This window comes from Centroberyx gerrardi, chromosome 4 (assembly GCF_048128805.1).
Source record: "Centroberyx gerrardi isolate f3 chromosome 4, fCenGer3.hap1.cur.20231027, whole genome shotgun sequence".
Lineage (NCBI taxonomy): Eukaryota > Metazoa > Chordata > Actinopteri > Beryciformes > Berycidae > Centroberyx > Centroberyx gerrardi.
The window spans coordinates 30871951-30897085 of NC_136000.1; the positions used below are offsets into that span (position 1 = coordinate 30871951).

General features: G+C 41.0%; 1 protein-coding gene across 1 annotated transcript; it reads left to right on the plus strand.

The window, feature by feature from the left end:
- Positions 1-527: 527 nt before the first annotated feature.
- ric8a (RIC8 guanine nucleotide exchange factor A) lies at positions 528-25028 on the plus strand. The gene is made up of 14 exons (XM_071915069.2): positions 528-611; positions 7823-7870; positions 13386-13599; positions 15938-16086; positions 16224-16304; positions 16663-16762; positions 17120-17307; positions 18469-18563; positions 18782-18932; positions 19449-19544; positions 21112-21256; positions 23414-23558; positions 23689-23808; positions 24884-25028. Exons 1-14 carry the CDS (start codon positions 528-530, stop codon positions 25026-25028), a joined length of 1761 nt encoding a protein of 586 aa, XP_071771170.2.
- Positions 25029-25135: the final 107 nt, after the last annotated feature.

Sequence of the window (25135 nt, forward strand, 5' to 3'; positions counted from 1 at the left end):
AAACCAATATGAAGCCGTCATGATGCCACGGTTGAAGTTTTCTGTAGACTTTGGTTGCTCCTGGTCAGCTTTTTCACACTGAACACACATGAACTTAGTGATTATACATTTGAGTTCATGTTTTACAGCAAACCACACACTGGAATGTCAACCACAAACCAAAAATTCTGAGTTCCCGTTGGCCCGTTGACCCGACGAGTCATTGTTATCTGGGTAGTTTTAACCATCTGAAAACTGAGATGAACAGTATTTTGTAGTAGTATTTCCCATCTGAAAGCTGAGGTGAACAGTATTTTAGATTTACCAGCTGAAAGCTGAAGTAACCTTTCCCAGGAGGAAGCTCGTATCTTCCGTCTTTCCCCCAGGACGTGAATGCAGCATAAACTTGCACAAATCCTCTCGGTTAATCGCTGTCGCTGGTTGGAGAGGTTCAGGCATCATACAGTCATATGTGAGCGGTGACAGAGTCCTGTTGTAACGGTACGTAATTTCAAGAGAGAGGTGCAGCCAGCCAAACAGCGATGAAAATGGATTTAAATGCCATTATAGAGCAAATGGAGACGGGAGAGCAAGACGCTGCTTTGGTGGCTCTACAGACCTACAACCAGGAGGTAAATAAACATCTCTATCACGACAGCAGCCAAATGATAAAATCCCACTTCAATTCAAATCGGCCCAATGTCGCTCATCCATTTTGAAACCTAAAGTTTATACAAAACCGATGCCGTTATGCTGTAAACACTCGCTGCGTTTATTATACTGTAGTAGCCTGAATAATGACAGTTATTTTGTTCAAGCTTCAGGCCCTAGCTAGAAACACATTAGTTTTCAATTTAGGTGATGCTCTGCATTATCATTATTACCTGAAGCTATTTGCGGCTCGTTTGATAATCCTGTACGCACACGCATTTAAGCTAGTAGAGAAATGTTCCTGGTCTCGTGCAGTCTCCAGTGTGTTATAACAAAACTGTGTACTTATTTTCACCAACATTCATGACATTTTGTTAAGTCTGAACATTGAATTTCTCGGCCAGGTTAAGGGGTTTTGAAAGGAACTTGTAGTAATTATTTAATGTAGAGAATGTAGAGCAGTGATAGTTTATGCCAAAATCTATTCAAGTATCTACGAATATTACGAATCGTTGAACCACTGGGAAATTTGGCATAAAAGTTCCCCATTGAGGAACATTTTATTTCAATAAAATCTCAAGTGTTAGACTTGGTTTACACTGTCGTTGTCAACGGTGTATTTTTTGAAGACTGGGGGAATAATAGGCGAACACATTCTAAAAGTTGAAATTTTATTAAAATACACGCTGCTTGTGCTTGGTATATCGGATATATGCCGAACTGAGGAGGAGATCCTAATGAGGCAGAACATGTCTTCAGTCTTGTTTTATAAGTGCATGATGCGCAGATAAACAAAGCAAACTAAAACGGCCAATTTTTTTTACGGAGTCTGGCGTAAAGTTGAACAGTCTGAAATTCAAAGTCAGAACTTTTGATTACATCAGGGTTTTTTCCCCCCGCTATTACAAGTGAAGAAGTTCCTGTAAGGTGGGTCTTGCATCAGGATAGTAAAATAATGCAATTGGAAACCACTTTGAATCACTATAACCCTATTGCAAGGGGAGACACCAAGACAAACTCATCCCTAATTCACATTTTGCCTGCAGTGGATAGTAGCCTGAATAAGAGAAATGACTATGAGACTAATCATCAGCATAAAACCCCGAGTTTTCATGTATCTCGTACACACACACACACACACACACACACACACACACACACACACACACACACACACACACAGGAATACTTGCTTGTAACTACCTGTGACCTTGGAGCTCAATGAGGAATGTTAACAATACAAAGTTTGGGGAAGTGAAGGACAAATGTAGAAACGTACACAATGTGACAAGTGTTAAAATTCCAAATGTCAAGGTATCCCTATCGCTAAGAAATGTCATGATAAATGTGAAGCACCAAAACAGTGTATTGAAGTAAATACAGGCAGTTTTTTTTTTTTCATTTTCCTTGATATCATCAGGTGAACTCAGTTACAAACAGGGAATCTTGGCGGTTCATTAGGTCGGATCTTGTCACAAGACTGACTTCTTTGATACGTGTCATGACCTCTCCTGAATCTTTCCTGTTGCTCTTCACTATATTCTTTTCAATAAAGCATACATTTCATAATTATATTATTGACACATTATTACAAAAAAGGGCAAATTCTAAAAACATTCAATAAATTGAATCATTTGATCTATTTCCTATGCTTTCTAGCAGCATTGCTTTGGTGGCCCACCACTGGTGAATGTATTTAGAGAAAACGCTGTGGGATCTGATGTAAAAATCCCTCGGGCCTTAGGTGTTGGATAAGGACCCGTTTCCCTGATAATATGCAGAAAGCAAGACAGGACAGGGAAAAGAGAGAAGCAACAGCACAGCATGAGGTGGGATTTGAGTCTCTGCAGTTGCGTATAGTTAAAGTTATAGACCTATACTGAGTGTAGGATGGGCTTGGATGGGTTGCATTGAGCCTGGGTTCAAAAATATTGTTAAAAGACTTTTGTTATTAAACATTTCTCAGCAGTTTCAGGCTTTAGTAGGGTTTGCGCTCACAAAATGCTACACCCCTTTAGCACAATTCGGATTTGGACAGCATTTATTTGGGACTGGGTTGGGTTGAACTCAAATTTTGTGTGTTGTTGGTCAACGTACTTTTTACATGTTACGATACGAGTGTCACCAAAATCATCTCTTGTGTCTGGTAGATATCGCTGGCCTGTGTACATGCTAATGCGTTAGCATACAGTACGTTAAAGAATATCTAAACCCTAGACCATTTTTGTGGGTTTACTGACATCTAATGTTTAAAAGCATGCTATTGCAATTTAGGGCTGAAACGATTCCTCGAGAAACTCGAGTAACTCGATTACTAAAAATCATTGATGCAAATTCTTTGCATCGAAGCTTCGTTTAATCCATATAACTATATACACACTCAGTGTTTCGAACGGATGATTATTACTGTTGCACAACGCGCTGGAGAAAGAGAGAGAAAATAGCGAGGGGCGAAGAGAAGAGACAGGCCAGAGAAAACGACAGAAAGTGTCCAAAGTTTCGGATCCAGTGTTGCCAACTTGGCGACTTTGTCGCTAGACTTAGCGACTTTTCAGACCCCCCTGGCGACTTTATTTCTCAAAAGCGACTAGCGACAAATCTGCCGACTTTTTCTGACCATGGGAAGCAATGTTAATGTGTTGAATCCCAAAGCATTTGGCAATAAATTGGTTCGGCTGATGCCGGTTTTCTCTACTTGCTTGTCTAATCCAGAGAGGTCTGATGATCACAGCGCTTCCCACACACAGCGTAGCTCCTTCCCTCCGCTGAGAGCAGGGACTGTAGGATAGGGTCCACTTGTGATTGCTACCGGCGTACGCCGAAACTGGCCCGGGTGGGCGGAGTCAGCACTTAATATTAAAACGGGATGAGATGAAGGCTAGTAAAGAATGCACGTTAATTATGGCTATATGTAATGGCTAGTTAAGAACGTAAATCAATATGGTGGCTAGTTATGATGTCCCTAAGTTAGCTAAGTTTTGCTCAAGAAAATAACCACAGAAAATAAAATGCTGCAGTCAATTTGTGAAAGCCTGAGCTTCATTCATGTTATTATTATGATAGTCACACACACATACCCCCCCCCCTCCACACACACACACACACACACACACACACACACACACACACCTACTCCCCTCACAGTGATGCATAAAATACCCCAGAAAGCAAAATATCAGGTGGTGTAAGTAGCAATTGGAGCCTAAAATGCACTAGTCCAATACAGCAGGTATATTCAGTTTAGTTTGATTGCAGTGAGTAGGGTCAGCAGGTGTAGGGCAACCCTTCAACATAGTAAATAAATGTATATTAGCCAGTCTTATGAACTTGTATGATATTTAGGCCTAGTAATAAATATCAATAATAATTATTATTTCACCTCGTTTTCAGTAAATCACAGTGTCGTATGGACAGCTTCGTGCGGACAGCTTTTCTCTTTTGTATATTTACTATTGCTCTTTAATAAAGCAAAAGTATTTCTTATCCGATTACTCGATTAATCGATGGAATAATCGGTAGAATACTCGATTACTAAAATAATCGATAGCTGCAGCCCTATTGCAATTGCAATCTGCTATTGGCTAATCTTTGGTGCCAGGTGATGTCACCTTCTATAGAGTACAACAGGTGGTGACATCACCTGGCACCAAAGATCAGCCAATAGCAATAATTGTAATCAATAGATTACTACTACTACTTTAAATCATTAGATGGCAGCAAACCCACAAAAGTGGTCTAGGGTTTAGTTACTCTTTAAAGTCATAATGAAATTGCATTTTGAGAGCATCTTGCTTCCTTTAATGTGATGTATTTACTGTTGAAACAGGATATTGGGGCTGGACATAACGTGGCGAGGAATCATTCAAAAGTGTAAACCAATGGGATATCAGTTAGGGAGAGAAACAGTTTTATTTGATGGGAGGGGAGGAGGGGCGGGAGTGTACAAAAATCTGTGATGGTTTTATTGGTTGGAATCTTTATGTATGCGTCCTGGTACACGATGATGTCACCACTAAAGATTTTCTGTTTTTCAGGAAAGTAAAAGGAGGAAAGTAAAAGTAATGAGATTTTGATATAAAAATACCATTAAATACATGGTATGATAGAATTTGCGAAAAAGGCAAAAAAGCTATGTTTCATTGCAGTGTGACTTTAAGAGCCCATATAGGCAACTAGCATTGTCTACCATAAGACAATAGACCTTTCAGTAATCCAGAGTTGGTGTTGGGGTTTTTTCTGCCTGTCCTTTCATCACATAAGGGTAAATTGACCAACATCCCAATTTCCCCAAAAAGTTAGTGCAGTACTTTAAACTGCACCATGTTATTTTGCTAATGATTCATAATTGTTCCAACTTGGACTGGGACAATGCTAGTGATGACCGGTGGATCTGCAGAGAAGGAGAGATGGCAGAAGGAGATCAGTTTTGTAGATACACACTGCTGGATTGGTGAAATTTGCCATATTTTTTGAAAAATGAGATACTGTAGTTTCTGCCAACGCAGTCAGACCTTCGCACAGCAGTGGTGCTCTACAGGAAAAAGTCCTGCCACCAGCTAAGGTGTTCTTGATTCTTTGAATGATCCCTTTTTCCTTGACTGTAGGCCTACACTTCAGGAAGAGCTGGCTTGTCTGACAAAAAAGAAAATTCATTGGGCAGTTTGATATGTCACGTCTGTGGCGTGCCGCACACATCAAAGTCAAACGTGCAGCACACGTCAAAGTCAAATAGAAACACAGTCGAATGCGTCACCGCATAGAAATGTGTGTAAACTCGCCGCGGCATTGTATTGTTAGTTTATTTACACTCCAACCCAGTGGGTGCGAACAAAGGTTAAAAAGATAACCATAACCTTGAGAAACTGGAAATAGTAGTGACAAAAACTCAGAGAACAAGAACTATGGCTGTGGTGAAAGAGCGACAAAGGCAACTGAGGGAATCTGAGGATTTAGGAACAGTTTGATCGGTCATAAAGGTGCAGAAATCCTCTTGATTGGGCCAATAACGGAGGGTTTGCTTCTTCTTCTGTCTGCTGATAGGCTCCCAAGTTTGATGTTGTTACGTGAATCCGTTCGTACGTTATATGCCTTTAAGGGTGAAGCCACGCCCACCACCATGCGCCCCTTTGGCCAATTGGTATGACAAGTTAATCAGGCCTACCTTGCCCCATGACCAACATTTCCTCGAAGTTTCGTGCAAATTCATTGATAACTTTTTGAGATATCCTGCTAACAGCCTAACAGAGGTGTAACCAAGTCAACTTTGCTCGAGTCCCAAGTCAGTCTCAAGTCTTGAGGCACAAGTTTCAAGTCAAGTCCCAAGTCTAAATGTACATTACCAAGTCAAGTCCATGTCATTAATGTCAAGTCTCAAGTCTAAATGTAGAACAGCAAGTCAAGTCAGAACAAATCAAGAGTCCAGTATCAATTTAATATCTTAAAGAAAACTAAATATCTAGGACTTTTCAATGCAATATGCTTTTAATAGGATAAAAACTTGGTAAGAGCATCATGAGTTTGATTTCTATAATCAGTTTCAACTTCAATAAATTCAATCACTCCATACAAATTCAGAAAACAGAATTTAAATTCAGTCGTCTGCTGGATCTCATCACTTTCAATCTAAGTCATTTACACAAACACAAGATCTCAAGTCAAGACTTTAGAAACTTTTTCAAGTCACCAAAGTACAAGTCAGAGTCAAGTCCCAAGTCACCAGAACCCAAGTCAAGTCAAGTCTCAAGCAATTAAAATTGCGCCTTGAGTCCAAGTCATGTGACTTGAGTCCCCACAACAAACAAACAGACGAAATGGGGAGAAAACATAACCCTTGTCCAACTCCGTTGGCTGAACTGGAAAAGGAACTGGAAACGCTTTTCCACAAGGCAGCACAACCAGTGACGTGATATTTTAAACCAATCACAGACCCAGTGACTAGTGGAGGCCCACTAACCCCAGATCAGTGCTGAGGCACGTTTGATTCTCTCGGCCACAGGACCCTCAGCTGTGTGGGAGTTGAGCTGGGAGGCAATAGGATTAGATACTCTGATACACAAATAGTCTCCTGTGGCTCAGTCAAATCCTACTCTACTAAAGAGCTCCGAGAGATGAGGCGCTTAACGTTACATGAGGTTCTGCCATGTAGGCTGCACGGCCTGCTATATATACTGCTATACACTGCCCGTCAAAAGTTTGGGGACACCACATTTTTTTTGTTTTTACTATTTTTCACATTTTAGAATAATAGTAAAGACATCAAAAAGGAACAAATGGAATTATGCAGTGACCAAAAAAGTGTTAAACAAATCAAAACTATCTTATATTTTAGATTCTTTAAAGTAGCCGCCCTTTGCCTTGATGGAAAGACAAAGGCTTTGGAAAGAAATTCATACATAGGCATCGACTTCACTATTTATATTTGTCTAAGAAACACATTTCAAGCATTTAAGCCTAAGCCTTTAGATCAAAATGGCTTTAAGAGAATGAAAAACATAGTACATTCAATCAGGTGTGTCCAAACTTTTCACGGGCAGTGTAGGTATACCTCAATATGCTGAATTTTAGTTCGGTTTATGCCCCTTGTTCATTTTCTTTTGCAAAATTGTCCCCGTTTTGAGTATCAGCCTGCACTGTATTCAGCCTACTGAACATTGCACAGACTTAGGAAGGATTTGACAACACTGCCAATGTCTTAGGAATCTGATGGTGATGGTATACTTGCCGCGGAAGCAAATTTTCAGCAGGTTTGTACGGACAAAAGGAGACGTTTGTGCACAAAACAAAGGCTTTAGACTGCACAGTGTGAACAGGCTTGACAGCCGAACTAGTGGAATTCTTCACACACCAGCCCACACTGTGACTGCCTGCAAGCATGTCCATTTCCTCTTCTGGATTGTTGCTTTTGCTTCCGTCTCCATGCCCACATCTTATGGTCAACTCTTCGAAATGACTTGCCGAGCTTGTTAGAGGAAACCTGCACCTTTACGACCGATCAAACGGTGTTTTTGGCACTGCTATTTCCGGTTTCCCAAGTTTACAGTTTCCTTTTTAATCTTCATGCGGGTATATATGTGTGTTTTGCTACTTTGGTTGTCACATCCTCAAGATTTCTAATGTTTTCTCTTTCTCCTCCTCCCTTTCCCTCTCTGCCTTCTTCTTCTTCTTCTTCTCCTCTCCTCCTTCCTCCCTACAGAAGAACCAATGCTTTACGTTCAGCAAGGAAGAGGAAGCTGACAGAGAGGTATTTCTACCTTTTTTAAGTCCTCATCTTCACTATTTTGACTGATGGATCAAGTGATTAATCGATTGATTGATTGATTGATTGATTGATTGACTAATGTTTATTTTTCCGTGGTTGGGAAATTCATAGTGACAACATTGTTATAACATACAGATACAGATTTTAAAACCTTTACTTACCCAGGGATGATACTTCAAATATTAGAAATCAAATTCATGTATACATCACTGTAAACTGATGTTGTGTAAGACCATTCTTTAAATAGACATAGGTCAAAGAGTATAAGTGCTGGATGGCCTGGTGTCTCAGTGGTTTATACTGTGGCCTCACAGCAAGAAGTACATGAGTTTGATTCGCGGCTCTCTCTGTGTGGAGTTTGCGTGTTCTCCTGGGTTTTCTCCCACAGTCAGATGGATTGGAGACTCTAAATTGCCCACAGCTATGAATATCAGTGTCTGTCTACCTGCGTTAGTTCTGTGATGGACAGGAGAGCTGTCCAGGGTGTCTCAGTGCATGCTGGGACAGGCTCCAAACCCCTGCCACCCTGAAAAGGAATAAGCGGAAAATGAATTTGAAGTGCTTTTGAGTATCAGATACTATGCTGCAAAAAATTTGATACAGCTCCGTCTTTCATATAACGGAATATGTGATGTGGTTTGTTGTAATGTTTTCAATTTTCCCATTATTTGGTGATGCAAATCAGCTAACAATATTGAATGTAACATGTAAAGGTTTGGATGTAGTTCACGGATGTTAAAGCTGCACTCGACAACTTCACACAATGGCGGCTAACTGTTTGAAAAATCTGAACCTCAGTTCCCAGAAATCCTGTAAGGTGAGGTCAGTAAATGTCACACAGCACGCTCATGTTTACCAACCCGGCCGCTCTGTGATGCTTTATACCAAAGACACCAAAGAGACGAGAGAGGAAAAGATCTAATGGTGAGTCCAGCTTTCTCTGGATGGAACGCTGCTCACTGCTGTTAGGAGACACTTTGGATTGATTCATCCCCTCCTGTGTGGAGATTTCCTACCAGTGTCCATACCCAAAACTTCATTAAAATAGATAAATGAGAATCTACTGCATCTCAATTAGTGGAACTGGGACGCTCTTCTCACTTTGTGATTTAGACCGATAAGACAGGTGGATTTTTACATAAAAATCTTACCTAGTGCAGCTTTAACTGGCAAGTCTACCCTACAGTGCATTTCCATATTTTAACATGGAAGTCGTCAGTAGAGCAGCACATGGAATTTCACACTACCCTTTTTAAATTTAACTCTCACCTCCTCTGTATCATCTGTTTCTCCTTGTCTGTGCATGCTCGATGCTTTAGGAAGGGAAGTTGCAAGAGGTATCAGTATGGCAACGTGTCCCTCCTGTCTCTTAGAGAAACAGAGCCCACAGTTTGTCTCTACGAAAACACAACACGGTCATTGTTTGTCATTTTGGTTAATTTACCACACCACAATGGATAAGGCGAATGGGATTTTGCAGATATAAGGAGGCATTAGGGGGTAATTGTTGAAATAGGATGTGTATGAGGAAGTAGCCAATCTTGAACTGAGGTTAACTGGTCAGTCTCTCCATGAATTTCTTATTATCCTAATAAGAATACAAATATGAATACTACTGCTTTTTTATTTATTTTTATTTAACCTTTATTTAACCAGGAGTGGAGTCTCATTGAGATTAAAAATCTCTTTTTCAAGAGTGTCCTGGCCATTACTACCACTACTACTACTATTAATACTAACAAATATAATGAGTTGGAGTTTTATTCACCCTGCAGGTCTTATATGAGTAAGAATACTAAGACTAATATCAGTTGAGTCACTTTGTTTTTCATTTAACCTGCATTCTACTAGTTTCCATTCATCCTGGTCCTTTGGTCAGTCAGAAGAACACAAAGTCTGCCTCATACAGAAATGGGAAAGGATGCTTATTATTACAGAAAGGAATTGAGTCTTTCCTAATGGGAAGTGGTCGTAAAAATCACATGATATCACTTTAGTACCAGTTGAGTACCACTTTCAAGTGATATTGAACAATTCCTACAATTTTACTGCAAAAAAACACAGAAAAGTTTGTGAATTGCAGGGCAATTGCAAGCGTCAGAGATAAACTGTGGGTTTCTCTCAGTAGAAATAGACATCAGGTCAATTCATTTTCCATTCAATCAGCTCTAAATGAAGTAAAAATCACAAATCAGGCTAAGACGGATATATTAATATTGTCCTTTTATTAGAAATCAGATCTGGTCCAGTCAATGTCGTTCACCTCTGATATGATGGATATGATGCATTTTGATTGATCACATATATATATATTTATAATATATATTGAATTCCAAATGTACGCATGAATATGCTCTGGGACAAGCAGTTAGTAGTTCCAGTTTTTTTAATACAAAAATATTAGTATCAGCTTTCAAAAAACAATATCTGTCAAACCCTAGCACAAATGATTTTCTATAGAGGATTTGTTCATCATCTTATCTTAATTTGTCAGTTATAACAACTCTAACAATTTTTCAGTAGATTTTAATTTTGGTGAGAATCCACCCCTGAACTGATTAAATAGAAGGTGAATTGAAGGCAGACCTGGTAGAAACAGTAGGAATAGTGTTAGGTTAGGTAGGTTAGGACATAGTTTTGATAAGAATTATCTTAGACTTGTAAAATGAATGAATAAATGGATGGATGTTTTAGTATTGTTTTTTACATGTTACATATGTTTTTTATATTTATTACAGGCTAAAAATCAACAAACTCATATCTGGGTTGCAGAGAGATAAAAATGCATGAATTAATGAATGAATAGGTTAATGGATGTTTTCTTTAATATAATTTATTACACTTACGCATTGTGAAACCTATAACTCTGAATCAACCTGTCTAGAGTGATTTCTTTGGCTGACCTTCCAATGTCCCCTGCACTTTTATCAATACTAACAATTTCAATAAAATCAATATCACAAAAAATTCTGATACTGATATATATCACGATATGGTTTACGCATTCAAAATTACAGTCAAACAAAACTCTGAAATTTTCACCTCATTTTGAGTTTTTAAATACAATTTGCTTGTTATCCTCAATTTAGACAACAGAATTGTGTAACACAATATCACAATGTCATCCATCACAATATGGTTCCACTGAAAGACTTTAAACGATAATATTGAATTATTGCCCAGCCCTACTAACAATTAAAAAAATATCTAACTATAGCTAATAAACAACAGCTAACTATCCAGCTCATGTGGGGTTTTGGCCACATATCAAACTTTGCGATTGACCCTTGGCTAATCTGTTTGGCGGTGAACGTTTGTTACCCACACGGTTTAGGACGAAAATGGTCTTGGAGTCCAGAGAAAAAAGGTGAAAGGTCAGTCACTTCACAGTACAGGGTTTTATGTCTTAGATAGGAAGAAAGCTACAGCTTAGTTGCCATTGCATACTGTCATTACACAACACACACATGCACACAGACTATAGAAAGACATTATGCAAGACAGCTTAGCAGACACATTTATCAGTGCCAGTTTTAGCTGGCTGCATATGGTCACTACATCAGCTAGATGAGATGAGTGACTTTGAATATGAATACATTTGAAAACACAATATTTTTGGCCTTTGATTGATAGGCTCACCACTGAATGCCTTTGTAAGAAGAGGTACTTCTTCCATACATAAAGAAACGAACGAGGGCTCGGGGCAAAAACTTCATAAAATTCCTGCAGAAGTAAGATATGAGTACACTTTTTGTGTACTCCAACTGTCTCTGTTTATGTGATGGTATATTATGGTTTAAAATTAAACAAATCTTAGTCGTACAAATTGAGTGTTTATTTGTGATGCAAGTGTATTTCATAGTTCAATGCAATAGCCCCCAACAAGGACAAATGCAAAGAAATGCAAGGAAAAATGCCCTCTGAAAAAAAAACGTTTTCTTCCACAAACCCCAAAGCACCTGACCTAAGACAGTGGAAAGGAAGAGGCGCAGTACTCCTTTCCTGTGGTCCTTCAGACAACAGGCAATAAGGGAATGACAGATATATAGAATAAGACAGGTAGCAAAACAGGGCGCTCAACAGGTTGAATAAGAGTTCAACTGTGGGTGGAAGATCAGAAGCAGGATAGAGGAAGGTATAACAGCGATTGTTCCAGCTCAGATGTCCAGCACAGTTTGGGTTGCATGCATTCTCAATCCTATTTCTGTGACTCAGCCATTCAGCTTAATCTCTTTGAACTCGCTTCTCTCTGTCTGATGCAGTTTGGTGCTGATGACTTGATTACGTTGAATCATTAGGTAAGGATTAAGTTAGCATTGTGCCCTACCGGTACAGAGCAGGCAGACAAACAGACAGTCATGGTGAGAGATAGGAGAGTAATGAGGCAGCAGTAAACATGTCGTCCCCCAATGAATGATGCAGTCCCCCTCTGGGCCAATCAGTAACAAATACGTCCCACACCCCGTTTTGATTTGTAATTGTAGCACATACAAACCAGAAAACGAGCTATATCCTTGTAAAATCCCCCACTGTGTCCTTCCAGTGTTTCTGCCATATTAGCTCCAGGATTTGTCTTTTGATGAAGATGAATTGCTATCGAATTAAGATGCACCCCGCTGTCTCCGCTGCATCCCGGCCCCACTGATGGATGAGTCAGCCTCAGAGCCGGAGGCCAAGGCAGGACTAATTCACTGGCTCCGACCTCATCAGACCCGTTTTTCTCATTGCTCATCAGGTCTTCAGGTCTTACGAGTGCTGTGGGTTGGATTGGAAAGCAACGGCAGAACTGCCCTATTTGTGTCGTTGGCACTTTTTCTGAACATTGCGTGTGGTCGGCTGTTTGGTCGGCCCAGCAGAAAGTGCAGGGACAGGATGAGTTCGTAATGGGATTCTTACAAACAGAGTTGGAGATCCATCTAGGGAGCTCAGGGATTTTGCGCAGAAGGGGTTACCTAGTTACTATCCGCTATTTCCATTATAGAAGTACAAGCTCTGGCTAGTGATGGCAATTTTGCATTAGAATTAGTTGAGAATTACTTATAACCAGCAGGGTAGTGAAACCTGATACCTAATAAATTCCAAATGGAACATGTAGGAATGGGGCGATATGCTTATCTCACGATACGATTCGATGCGCGTGATGTTCACAATTCAATACAACCACGATAAGATGTAATAAATAAAAGTTTAATGACAACAAAGTCTGACTGAGCAGAATTCTGTTTATTTCTGAGCCACAAATCTTTCTAGCAATAGCATTGGCTGCTATAATGTAAAAAACAATTTAAAAATGTCATAACGAAGTGCACTATAAATTCGATTGAGAGCTTATGAAATTGTTATGAGCAAGCCGTCTCATTCGTGATTACTACAGCAGAACAGCATTTCTCTGCCCCACGATACGTATTGACCCATATTTGTATCATGATATATTGAATTGCGATATATCGCACCATCCCTAGGAGTATGTCATCTGGTGTATTGTTGTCTGATGCAGCGTCTAGGGGACTTGGTGCTTGGCTTCCTGAACAGGGAGTTGCAGCCTTCGTGTCAGCTGGCCTGTCTAGAAACCGTTCGCATCCTCTCCCGAGACAAACACTGCCTGAATCCCTTCATCAGCCGCTCTGCCATGGCCACCCTCGCCCGCTACGCCGGCATCGCCGTGGTTCATTCCGCCACGCCCGCCCAAAACCAGCCAGAGGACCACCAAGGTAATTCAGTGTCGGAGGTGTTCTCAGAGCCCCTTTGTGATTGTTGAGTTTTTAAATACGTGGTTTTCTTTTGGTCGGGAACTTTTTTTCAACAAGTTCCCGGCCAAAAGGTAGTTAGTACCAGAACACTCTCTGACATAGCTGGGTTGAATCTTTACTCTTTTGCTTTTCCTAAGTTCCCAGATGTGTGTTTCATAGAGCTCAATCTGAATTGAGAAAAACTGAATTTGAATTGAGAGAACTGAATTTGAAATTATAGTTAAAAGCAAAATGAAATAATAATCGCATTCAATTTCAAGCCATAGCATTCAGTTTCTATTTGTGCCGTACAAAAATTAAGTTTTTGAATTCAAGTGTTCATTATGAGCATGACAAATTCAATTGTCTGCAGTTCTAATACAGTCTCTGCTGGCACTAATCTCTTTCCATTGTTTTTGTCATTTTTATTCGCAGCCATGTTAGCTGTGGAATCCTACTCCTTGGCCCTTGCTATGTAAATGGTGATTCTATGCCAGAAAAAATCTTTAGGTATCCCACCATGGTGAAGTTACCTATTTGGAACTAACATGTGTTAGATGAAGAGAGGGGACAACCTGGACAAACTTCCTCTATATCAAAAGTTGCTATAATGTAGCTCACAGTTCTTTGAGTTTTGTGTGGAAGGTGTCCTCTACATGGGACCAGACTCTTGGGCATGAATGAGAGTGAGGATCAGAGTCAGAGTGCAATAGATCTATATGATGAATATGAAATCTAATGATAGACAAGTGGAGTACATTTTTTCACTGTTTTTAATTAATTCTGTAACTGTGCGTATCATAAACCTCTACAGCCACAGTGACACCATTTTTACAGTCAAAAGTATCTGGTATTAAGCTGCTCAACCCATTTCAGAGCCATTAATAGAACAAGGTTTTACTCCGAGGGTTATACCAGTATGTTTTTTTTCTACCTTTATTTATCCAGGGAAAGTTGACTGATCATGTGCTCTCTTTTCAAGCCACATCCTGTTCCACATTCGCATAGTTACACAGGATCACACCTTGGAGCTGCCCAGTGCAACAACAGTCTTCTACTTGTGACCACTGAGAAGCTTCACTGGAGAAAATGAGGGCTCAGTGCTTTGCTCAGGGACACCTCAATGGTAGTTGTTGGGGGAGGGAAGAGTGTTACTCATTCACTTCCCCCACCCACATTTTCCCAGCTGGTCCTGGGATTCAAACCAGCAACCTTCCGGTCACAGGCCTGCTTCTTGGTTAGTGAGGTCGTCCCTCAGGTGGAGGGTCCAGGTTTGATCCCCTGTGCAACCATACCTGCTGAAGGGTCCTGGAGCAAGATACTAAACTCCTAAAAAAAGGGCCATCAAGAAAGTCAATATTCTATCAACTCAAAATCAATCCTGAGTGTACACTGAGTACTAAGTAACAATATCCTCCATAACATAACACCATGACAAGATGCTCAACGTTGTAAAGACGAAGCTTGCACAGAATCACCAGTTACTATAGCAACAACTGTGGAGTGTTATGTGGAGCAAGCATGGCTGCAAACCTGGCTGTAAAACCAGCAATGAAACCTGCCTTAACAATTAAAGAGCTGCCACCCCACCTAAAACTATTTCATGGTCTGGCTTTCAGTGGAGAGTTTTTGTGTCCCATGATGGTCTAAATGCTGTTTCAGAGGCTTTCCCACCCTGACACACTGCAAAAAATCTCTATCTTTTCATTTAACTCCATCAGTCATTTAGTCTATTATTGAGTCCTTAAATCATAATTGTCTTAAAACAAGTGAAAAAAATCTGCCATTGGGGTTAGATCATTTAACTTCTTAAAATTGTTTCAAGAATTTTGTAGAATCAAGTGTAATTTTCTTGACAGTAGTGCAGTGATCTGCCTTATTCAGATATTTCAAGATATTAACATGTGAACAAGTGAAACTGCATTGGAAACAAGTGGAGTTATCTCACCTCATTGGCAGAATATATCTCTTGTTTTAAGAAAATGAAGACCTGAAGGTTGAATATGAGACTAAATGACTTGTTAAGATGGTTTGTTTTGCAGTGCAAGAATAGAATTCTGGGGGAAACACTGAATAGCCTACTCAAATTTAAGGATATTGAATATTGGCACCAAATATTGGCAGCTGCAAAAATTCAGTCAAATTCTGATTCTAACACTGCTTGACCCCTTCCAGGTTTACGGTCTTAGCAGCAAGGTGGCGTAGAGAGTAGGAAGACCATGTTGAAGCCCTTGTGGTTGTGCTTGACTACTCCCTGTTTTCTTTCTCCTAGTATTTTGACACTGCTTGACCTCTCCTTATTTTCTGCTCCTAGGGGAAGGCGAGGGTGGAGAGGGGGAGGACGGGGCAGAAGGAGCAACTCAGGTGGTGAAGGAAGCCCCCCCTCCTTCAGAAAACCCTGACCTGGAAGTGATTGTCGAGGCTCTGAAGTCCATCTGTAACATCCTGCTACACAACGAGACAGGGCAGGTCGGTCCGCTCTGTTTCTTGTCCTACATTTACCCGTAAAAGGGCTCAGACAAATAATCAATATGATGGTTTTATTTGCTTGTTGCTTATCCACTGATTGATTGATTGATTGATTTAACCGATTGGTCGACTGGCAGGTGGTAGCAGCCGAGCTGCAGCTGATGAAGGGTGTGGCAGAGAGGCTGAAGCAGTGTCATGACCCCACCTGGAACCATGAGGTATGGATGCGTACTTATGAAGATGGCTAGATGGAACCCTGAGTTAACTTTAGATAGATGAAACTGTCATATTAACAGCCAACAGTTCCTTGTTCTAGAGAAGAGATACCATAGTGCAACTTGGCCAAACTATCTGCTGATTGTCTATGGTGCTGGGTTTCCTTCCACAGTCCAAACATGCAAGTCAGGTGGATTTGGGATTGTAAATTGTCCATAGGTATGAATGGGAGTGTCTGTCTATCTGTGTTAGCGCTGTGGACTGGCTGGTGACCTGTCTGGGGTGTTTCCCTGCCCTCTGCCCAGTGCATGCTGGGATAGGTTCCGTCTACTACAGCTCTGGTCTCTCTGTCTCTCTCAGGTACGTTTCTTTGACCTGCGTCTCACCTTTCTGTTGACGGCCCTGAGAGTCGACGTCAGGGCACAGCTGGCCCAAGAGCTCCATGGCATCAGTCTCCTAGGTAACTAGTCTCCTGGGTAACCAACATCACTCTCCTAAGTAACCAACATCAGGAAACGCCTCAGCTCCTGAGGTAGGATGTTCCAAAGCCCAACAGCCCTGATGGCCCAATCGCCTTTTGTCTTCAGCCTAGCTGCCCTGCCAGAGGATACCATGCTCAGCCTATACCCTGCATTAGCATCTGCCCATTCCCTATGTATGAAGGTAGTGGGTTAGCTGCCAAAAAACATTGGGAAAAAGCCTTCACAAGCTAGCAAAGGACTAAGTCAAGAATGGGTGCAAATGCAAGTGGAAGAACATAAGATAGGGTTAGGGTTAGAACATAAGATAATGGCTTCCTGTTCTGTGTATTTCCTAGGGAACCAGTTGGACGCCACGTTGGGTCTGTGTTGGCCAGACACCTTGGAGACGGCCAGGGCAGAGTCAGAGGGCGTCCCACCCGAAGAACTGCCCCCCCTCAGCCGGCAGCAGACAGAACGAGCCATGGAAATCCTGAAGATACTGTTCAATATTACATTTGACACGACCAGACGCAAGGTCGACGAGGTGAGAAAGATCAGAACAGATCTTAGTGCATTTGTTTTAATGTCAGTATTAGCCATGGAAGTAATGGAAATACTGTTTTGATATCACCTATACTGCTAGAAACAATAGTGATAATAATAATAAGAGGTAGACCGGTACCAATTTTCCAGAACTGATACAAGAAGTGAGTAATTAAGTAGATCATCTGATACGAGTACCGATCTGTGAAATCCAGAGGTGTGACTAAGTCAACTTTGCTCAAGTCCCAAGTCAGTCTCAAGTCTTGAGGCACAAGTCTCAAGGCAAGTCCCAAGTCTAAATATAGAACACCAAGTCAAGTCAGTTGTTTTTAGTAGTTTTAATAGGATAAAAACTTGGGAAGAGCATCATGAGTTTGATTTCTATAATCAGTTTCAACTTCAATAAATTCAATCATTCCATACAAATTCAGAAAACAGAATTTAAATTCAGTCGTCTGCTGGAATAAATCTCATCACTTTCAATCTTAGTCATTTACACAAACACAAGATCTTTTGTTGAGACTTTAGAAACCTTTTCAAGTCATCAAAGTACAAGTCAAAGTCAAGTCCCAAGTCACCAGAACCCAAGTCAAGTCAAGTCTCATGTCTTCTCTTCATGTATTACGTCAAGTCTCAAGCAATTAAAACTGTGTCTTGAGTCCAAGTCATGTGGCGCGAGTCCCCACCTCTGGCGAAATCCACCATTATGTGTGTGATGCATCACTTTTCCAAAATCAGTCAGGATTTGAAAAGTCTTGCGGTGTCTGCAGCCTCACTTCACTTCACTCAGCAGTTCTGTGCAGTTTCTCTCTTCGGAGGAGGCTGCTGAATATGCAAGAAAAGTATGCTTCACTTTGCAAAATGTGAACAAGATTTGAAGGCACTCATCACTGCAGAAGGCACTCTCAACATTTTATTAGTCACTTTGTCACTGTCAGCGTGCTAATTTGTAACAGCAGAAGTAACAGAAGGGATTTTGTGGGTTTTTTTCTCGGTTACCTCAGCCTTTTGCAAACAAGGAGATGCGGGAAATGAGATTTTAGCTATTTACTGGTTTGTGTAATAGAAAGCCACATGTTTCCAGTGGTGATGGGTGTCTTCAGAACGTGTGTAGAATATATGAGTGACGTGTGTGTGTGTGTGTGTGCGTGTGTGTGTGTAGGAGGAAGCAGCAGAGTACAGACATTTGGGGGCCATTCTGAGACACTGTCTAATGAGCCACGCAGATGGAGAAGAACGCACTGAGGAGTTCCAAAGGTTGGAGGACACACACACACACACACACTGTCTCTCACTTCAGTCATTCCTTCACTAAACCTGCCATTGATATCAGCTTTTTGATTGATGGATTACTTAATTTAACAAAGATAAGATGAGGAGTTCCACAGTTTGGAGAATCGTAATCATATTTCTTGTCTCTCTCTCTCTCTCTCTCTCTCTCTCTCTCTCTCTCTCTCTCTCTCTCTCTCCCTCAGTCATACAGTCAACTTGCTAGGCAACCTCCCTCTACCCTGTTTGGACGTACTGTTGATGCCCAAGGTCCAACAAGGCTCCATTGAGTACATGGGGGTCAACATGGACGCCGTCAACATGTTGCTGCAATTCATGGAGAAAAGACTTGACCGGGTGAGAAATGGCTCTGTGTGTGTGTGTATGTGTGTGTGTGTGTGTGTGTGTGTGTGTGTGTGTGTATGTGCGTGTTCATTGACTATGAAATGCTGAAATAATGTTCCTTAAGGCAATGAAATGCAATTATTATTAATGCAATTATAGCTATAAGTGAAAAGCTTCCAAGGTGAAGACCAAGACCATCGTTTGATATGTTTTGATAGAACATCATAATCTGAACTTGAATTAATAGCCTTAAAATATGCTAAAAAGTTTCAGTGTGGTACCCAGTGTTGATGAATAGACAAACAGCAAGATATATAGCTATATATTTTTTATTCATGAACTTCAAATCAACCACAAACTAACTGCAGCAGATTACTTTTTACTTTTCGTAAGTAGAGTTGATTGTACTGGTGTGAATATAACTAATAATTTTGATTTTGAATACCTTGAAACATAGTTCATGTTGGCAGAGAGCGCTCTCCTCCTGTCTCCAGTCTCCCTGTATAGTAATAATCATTTATCTCCCAGGGAAATAAGTTGAAGGAGACCCTCCTCCCGTCCCTCAACTTGCTGACGGAGAGCGCCCGGATCCACCGAGAGACCCGGAAGTTCCTCAGGTCAAAGGTCAGTAGCCGGGCCGAGGCAAAGAGGGTGCATAAGGAAGAGAGGTGACAGGAATTATGAGCAGTGGGAATGTTTGATGACTGCATGTTGTGGCGATCTGCGCCTTTAAGGACGCACCCCCCCACGTCACACACACACACCCATAGACGGTTCAAGGCCTGATTTCAAAAGCACTATGGCGCGTACTTACCACAGACACACACAAGGAAGTGGCTAGACCGTCCGAGTGTCCGCCGTTAGCCTGCCAACCCCTGGCAGCGCGTAGAAGTCCGCCATTTGCTAGGCCGCCCGTCCTACAGACCGGATCCACCGCTTCTTCACTTCACACGCCATTTATACACCAACCCGCCGTTCATCGCCCGGTCCGACTATTCCCGGGAGCCGGCTACCTGCTACCTCGCCCAAACCGGAGTAACGTTGTGGAGGTAATCCCGGGTTTTCCCCAGAGCAACTCACACAGATGTATTACACTGACGGGAGGTTACACTCGGACTCAGATTCGGGAGCTCAATTGTTGCAGTACTGTGGGAATCAAGGAAGTCTCGAGTAGAGAACTCAGATACATTGACACAGACTGACAATACTGAAGAACGGACTATTGGGGTTGGGTTGCACTGTATTGAATTATTGTTTTGGTTGGTATTTGTCTTTATTTGTATAATACACTGTGGGGAACATTGCATTTGCTGTGTTGTGTGTTTTTTTGCTTGCGGCTGCATTTGTGTGTACTGGTAGTTAAGGGATTGGTACCTGTTATCCATTCCTTTGTAGGGTTTTTGCTGGCTGTATTCGTACCATTATATTTTGTCAGACTAAAGACTCTGACTGGCACCCCGGCTTAACCGCCAGCAACCGCTACAATGTCTCCGTAAGAGAATGGATATGATAGTAATGATGGTAAACATGAGCGTTGCTGTGTGCAGTTTGCTGACATCGCCTTACAGGATTTCTGGGTATTGGAGTTCACATTTTTAGTTATCCAGTGCAGCTTTAGGTAACAGATAAATAGATTTGGAATAGTTATTGTGTTGTCTCTAATAGCTTTGTCGCAACCTTGTCATGTCCAAATTTGTAATCTGATTTAGAAGAAAATCCAATTTCTTGAATTACTGCACTGAACTGAAAGTGACCCAGAGCCAGTCCTGTTCAGTATATTGCCACACCAATGGACCGTGTCTCTATACTGGTCTCTATACTGGTCTAGGCCCCTGTGTACTGGCATACATACAGTACATCCATATACAGTTGGCAGGCACACACTGGTTGGCATCTGTACTTTTCCTATTGAACTCTATGGGGAAATGAGTCTGAAAATATGGTAACACTTGACTTGAAGTACAGATACACACAGATAAGCATTTCTTACAATATAATCATCAGACATTCAATTTAATATCATGTCATGAACTCGATTTGTTTTTGCATATTGTGTGTACTGTATGATGGCTCTGATTATGATAATTGTCAATTGTCATCACAATGTCATTCATGCCAGTGTTGAAGCTCATCAGGAACATGATGATTCAAAGGTGATGACTCGTGTTTGTGTGTGCGTGTGTGTGTGCAGGTCCTGCCGCCGCTGCGTGACGTGAAGAATAGACCGGAGGTCGGCAACGCTCTGAGGAACAAGCTAGTCCGCCTGATGACACACATCGACACCGACGTCAAGAACTGCGCCGCCGAACTCCTCTTTGTTCTCTGCAAAGAAAGTGGTGAGGGTGTTTGCTTGTTTATTTATTACATTTATGTCATTATTTGTCGTTCGACTTTATAAGATTCTCTCTCCCTATAGGTCTGAGGTTCATTTAGGGCTTAATTTCAGACGATTTCAGAGATTTCATCAGTACAAGCATCTTGCGTGAGAGAAAAGAACTGCACTAGTCAATTTTGCATGCTGGCGGCCCCAGGTGGCAGCGAGAGGTTCGAGTTTTGAGGACTTCAATACCCAGAAATCCTGGAACGTGACGGCAGTAAAATGAATGTCTTCTTCTTAGTGTCTGGTAAGGCTGTCAGAAGGAATTTCAATATTTCAATTTCAGTCGAATTTCAAAAACGCATTTTAAGTTTTTGAAATTTGTTTCAAAAAAGCAAAAGGCAAGATTCACCCAGTGACTCACTCTTTGTCTTCTCACTTGCAAGAAACTGAAAGATCGACCCAAGTCTTTCAAGAAATAAAAAAAATAAAAAAACGCATGCTGTGAATTAACCCCAGATAGAATCTCTATCTGTTCAGAACACATTTGTCTGTTTATTGCTGCTGGGCTTTTTCTTTCTGCGGATTAGATTATCGCAGATTGGATTTGGTGGTTTAAGAGCACAAACTAGAATAAGATAGAATTAATGTTTCTTGTCTGTCTATTATCAACCCCCCCCCCCCCCCCCCCCCACACACACACACACACACACACACACACACACTATCTTGTGTTATTTTAATGGGGAAAAAAGCAAAACTATAACACAACAACAGAACACAAAAAGGATAAAATAAAATATAAAAAAGAGCCATATGGAAATCTTTGTCCCTTTGGTTTCTAGTCTGTTTGGTCCCAGTCCTTTGCCCATAAACATAAAGTCAGCCACTACAAGAATTGAAAATCCCCCAAACACGCAGTACAAATTAATCCGCGGCACGATAAATCATAAACAAAAATGCAAACTTGGCAGCTGTTCACATGGCAGCTCCATCCACATCATATCTGGAAAAAAAACAAAAAAACACCGACTCACTCTTATTTCACATCCCAGGCCTCAGCCAATCTCTCAGCCATGTTTTTCCTAAATGCACTCCCTCCCCCTGTGCTTGTGATTTAAGATAGAAATTATACATTTTCGGGTTATTTATATATATATTTTTTTTTTACTTTTAACCATTCATCATTTTTCAGGTGGTTAACATACAAGCTGTATTCCTGCTTTGCTCACAAATAATCTTTTTCCATTTTTCAGGTATGGCTGCAATGACTTGATTGAAGGTTTGCTTTGAACAAACCTTATAACATTGAATTAGTTCTTTATAAGACTCTGTTGAATATATCCCATACAAAAGTAATACCATTTGAGAATAAAAATAGTTTTTTATCCATCATAACATTGGAATTTAACCATATTTTTTTGTTGTTGAATGTTTTTGCCGCTTTTCCACCGCATGGTACCGGCTCAACTCGACTCGACTCTACTCACCTTTTTTGGTTTTCCATTGGGCAAGTACCTGGCACCAGGTACCATATTACCTGGTACCTGGTACTTTTTTTGGTAGCACCTCCGTCAAGGAGGTACTACCAAACTGCAGATAGTACCCCCTCCACTGAGGGGGTACTATCTGCAGTGGAAAACCAAGTGGTACTACCAAAAGCGAGTAGAGTCGAGTAGAGTCGAGTAGAGTCGAGTAGAGTCGAGTAGAGTCGAGGCGAGTTGAGCCGGTACCATGCGGTGGAAAAGCGGCTCAAAAAAGGCAAGTAGAGTCGAGTCGAGTTGAGCCGGTACCATGCGGTGGAAAAGCGGCATTACATAGCAGAGGGTTCAGACTTCATCTCTATAAATGGAAGATTATAATCACATAGGGGATGAAGCTTTTTAATGAATTTGCTAGAGAATCAATTATGGTTTACATGTAGTTTTGGTATCAGATTTGAATGTCTTTGTCCTTTTAACTTAATTAATTTAACCTAAGAATTAATTTAATGTAATATATGTTTTTTTAACTTCATCAGGTTTATCATTCCAAATGAATTGGAATATTTTATGTGCATATACTCAGAGGAAGATGGAAGTGCATAAAAGCACAACCAAAGGCCTTGCTGTGACGGCTAGTTATTACTGTGTAAAATACTACCGTAATGACTGTAATATTCTGTCCGTCTCTGCAGTTTCCAGGTTCATTAAGTACACTGGTTACGGTAACGCTGCGGGCCTGCTGGCTGCCAGAGGGCTGCTGAGGGGGGGCAGAGACTCTGGGATCTACTCTGAAGACGAAGACTCAGAGACGGAGGAGTACAGAGAGGCCAAGGACCAGTCAGTACCAACGGTTTCCCTATATCCCAAAATCCAAGCGAAGCAAAAAAAAAAAAGTTTTTTGACTTGAATTCATCATGAAGTTAGTTCCTCTCTCTCTCTCTCTCTCTCTCTTTCTTTCTCTCTCCAGTATAAACCCAGTAACAGGAGTTGTAGAGGAGGAGCAGCCCAATCCCATGGAGGGAATGACAGAGGAACAGAAAGAATATGAGGCCATGAAGCTGGTCAACATGTTTGACAAACTGTCAAGGTTAACCCAAACTGACACGCATACACATTTACACACACACATGAATTATGAATTTGGTCATTTGTAATTCATTTCAAAAATCGTATCTATGACAATAGTCACTTCAAAAATAACAACCGTTTACTGGTCACGTCTATTATTTAATTCCTAAGCTATTGTGGAACCCTTAACCATAGTCAATGCATTTCCAATAAAACTTGACTGTACCAGACAAGTAAAAACAGTGTGATAATATTAAGTAAAGGCTCATCATCTGTCTGTTCAATCCAAATGATTGTCCTATCTTACTTAAATAATTACAAGGCCTACAATTATTCATCCCTGCTATCCTGCAGAGGGAGAGGCGTTCATAGTTGCCTCTAAACAATTCACATCCCAATAAATACATGCATGAAGGCATCAAATACAGGATGGTAAGACTCAGCACACCGTGGCTTGAATCTATGAATGTAATAAATAATATATTATCTCCTCCCCTTCTACTTTTTTCTCTGTTGGACTAAAAAAAAAGCGTTTAAAATAGCTCAGTTACACATTGCATGGAGAGTTAAAGGGGAAGTAAGGTCGCTGGTAGAAGTTGATAAAAGTCACAGATTAGGCTTTTATCATATTCTATCAGTGACCAACAACTTGTTCAGGTCTCTGGCACAGTTTACGGTGGCCTGCAATGGACAGAATTACATCGCATTATTGTCATTTTTACAACAGCCTCCATTGCTTTCACCAGTCACCGAGGCAATCTCTCAACTGCCTTACTCCTCTCTTTCTTACACACTATCCCTGGCTCATTAACTATGCATACTATCAACCAATCAGAGATTAATTAAAATCTTGCTAAATTTGATGTCATTTACACCAGGAAGTAGATTGCATTTTCTTGTTTTGATTCTGTTAACAACCAGAAATTTCCACAGTTATAATACTTTAGATAACGTTACATTAACCGGCCCTTGGTTAAACATTACCATGAGATTGGGAAATATCATTCTCGTTGCACTGTACCTTTTAAAAAATGATCATGCGCACACTCACACTAGCTTTCACCTTTGCTCTCTCCCTCTCTCTCTCTCTGTAGGAACAACCTGATCCAGCCGATGCAGCTCAGTATGGACGGGAAGCTGAGAGAGATTAACCCGGAGGACTTGTGCAAACTGGTCCACAATCCTGTCGTCCAGCCTCAAAACCCGCCGCGCTCAGACAGCGAAGACGAGGCTCAGTAAACACCTCGACACATAGGCAGATGACACGCACTCAGACAGATTCGACACCTGTGACAATAACACCGACACAACACTGTCTGCCTCTTCATTTTACATAGTTACATGTT

Coding starts and splice junctions, on each gene's coding strand:
- ric8a (XM_071915069.2), top strand. CDS start 528: ATGGATTTAAATGCCATTATAGAGCAAATGGAGACGGGAGAGCAAGAC. Junction 612..7,822: donor TACAGACCTACAACCAGGAG/GTAAATAAACAT, acceptor TCCTCCCTACAG/AAGAACCAATGCTTTACGTT. Junction 16,763..17,119: donor CCATGGCATCAGTCTCCTAG/GTAACTAGTCTC, acceptor TGTATTTCCTAG/GGAACCAGTTGGACGCCACG.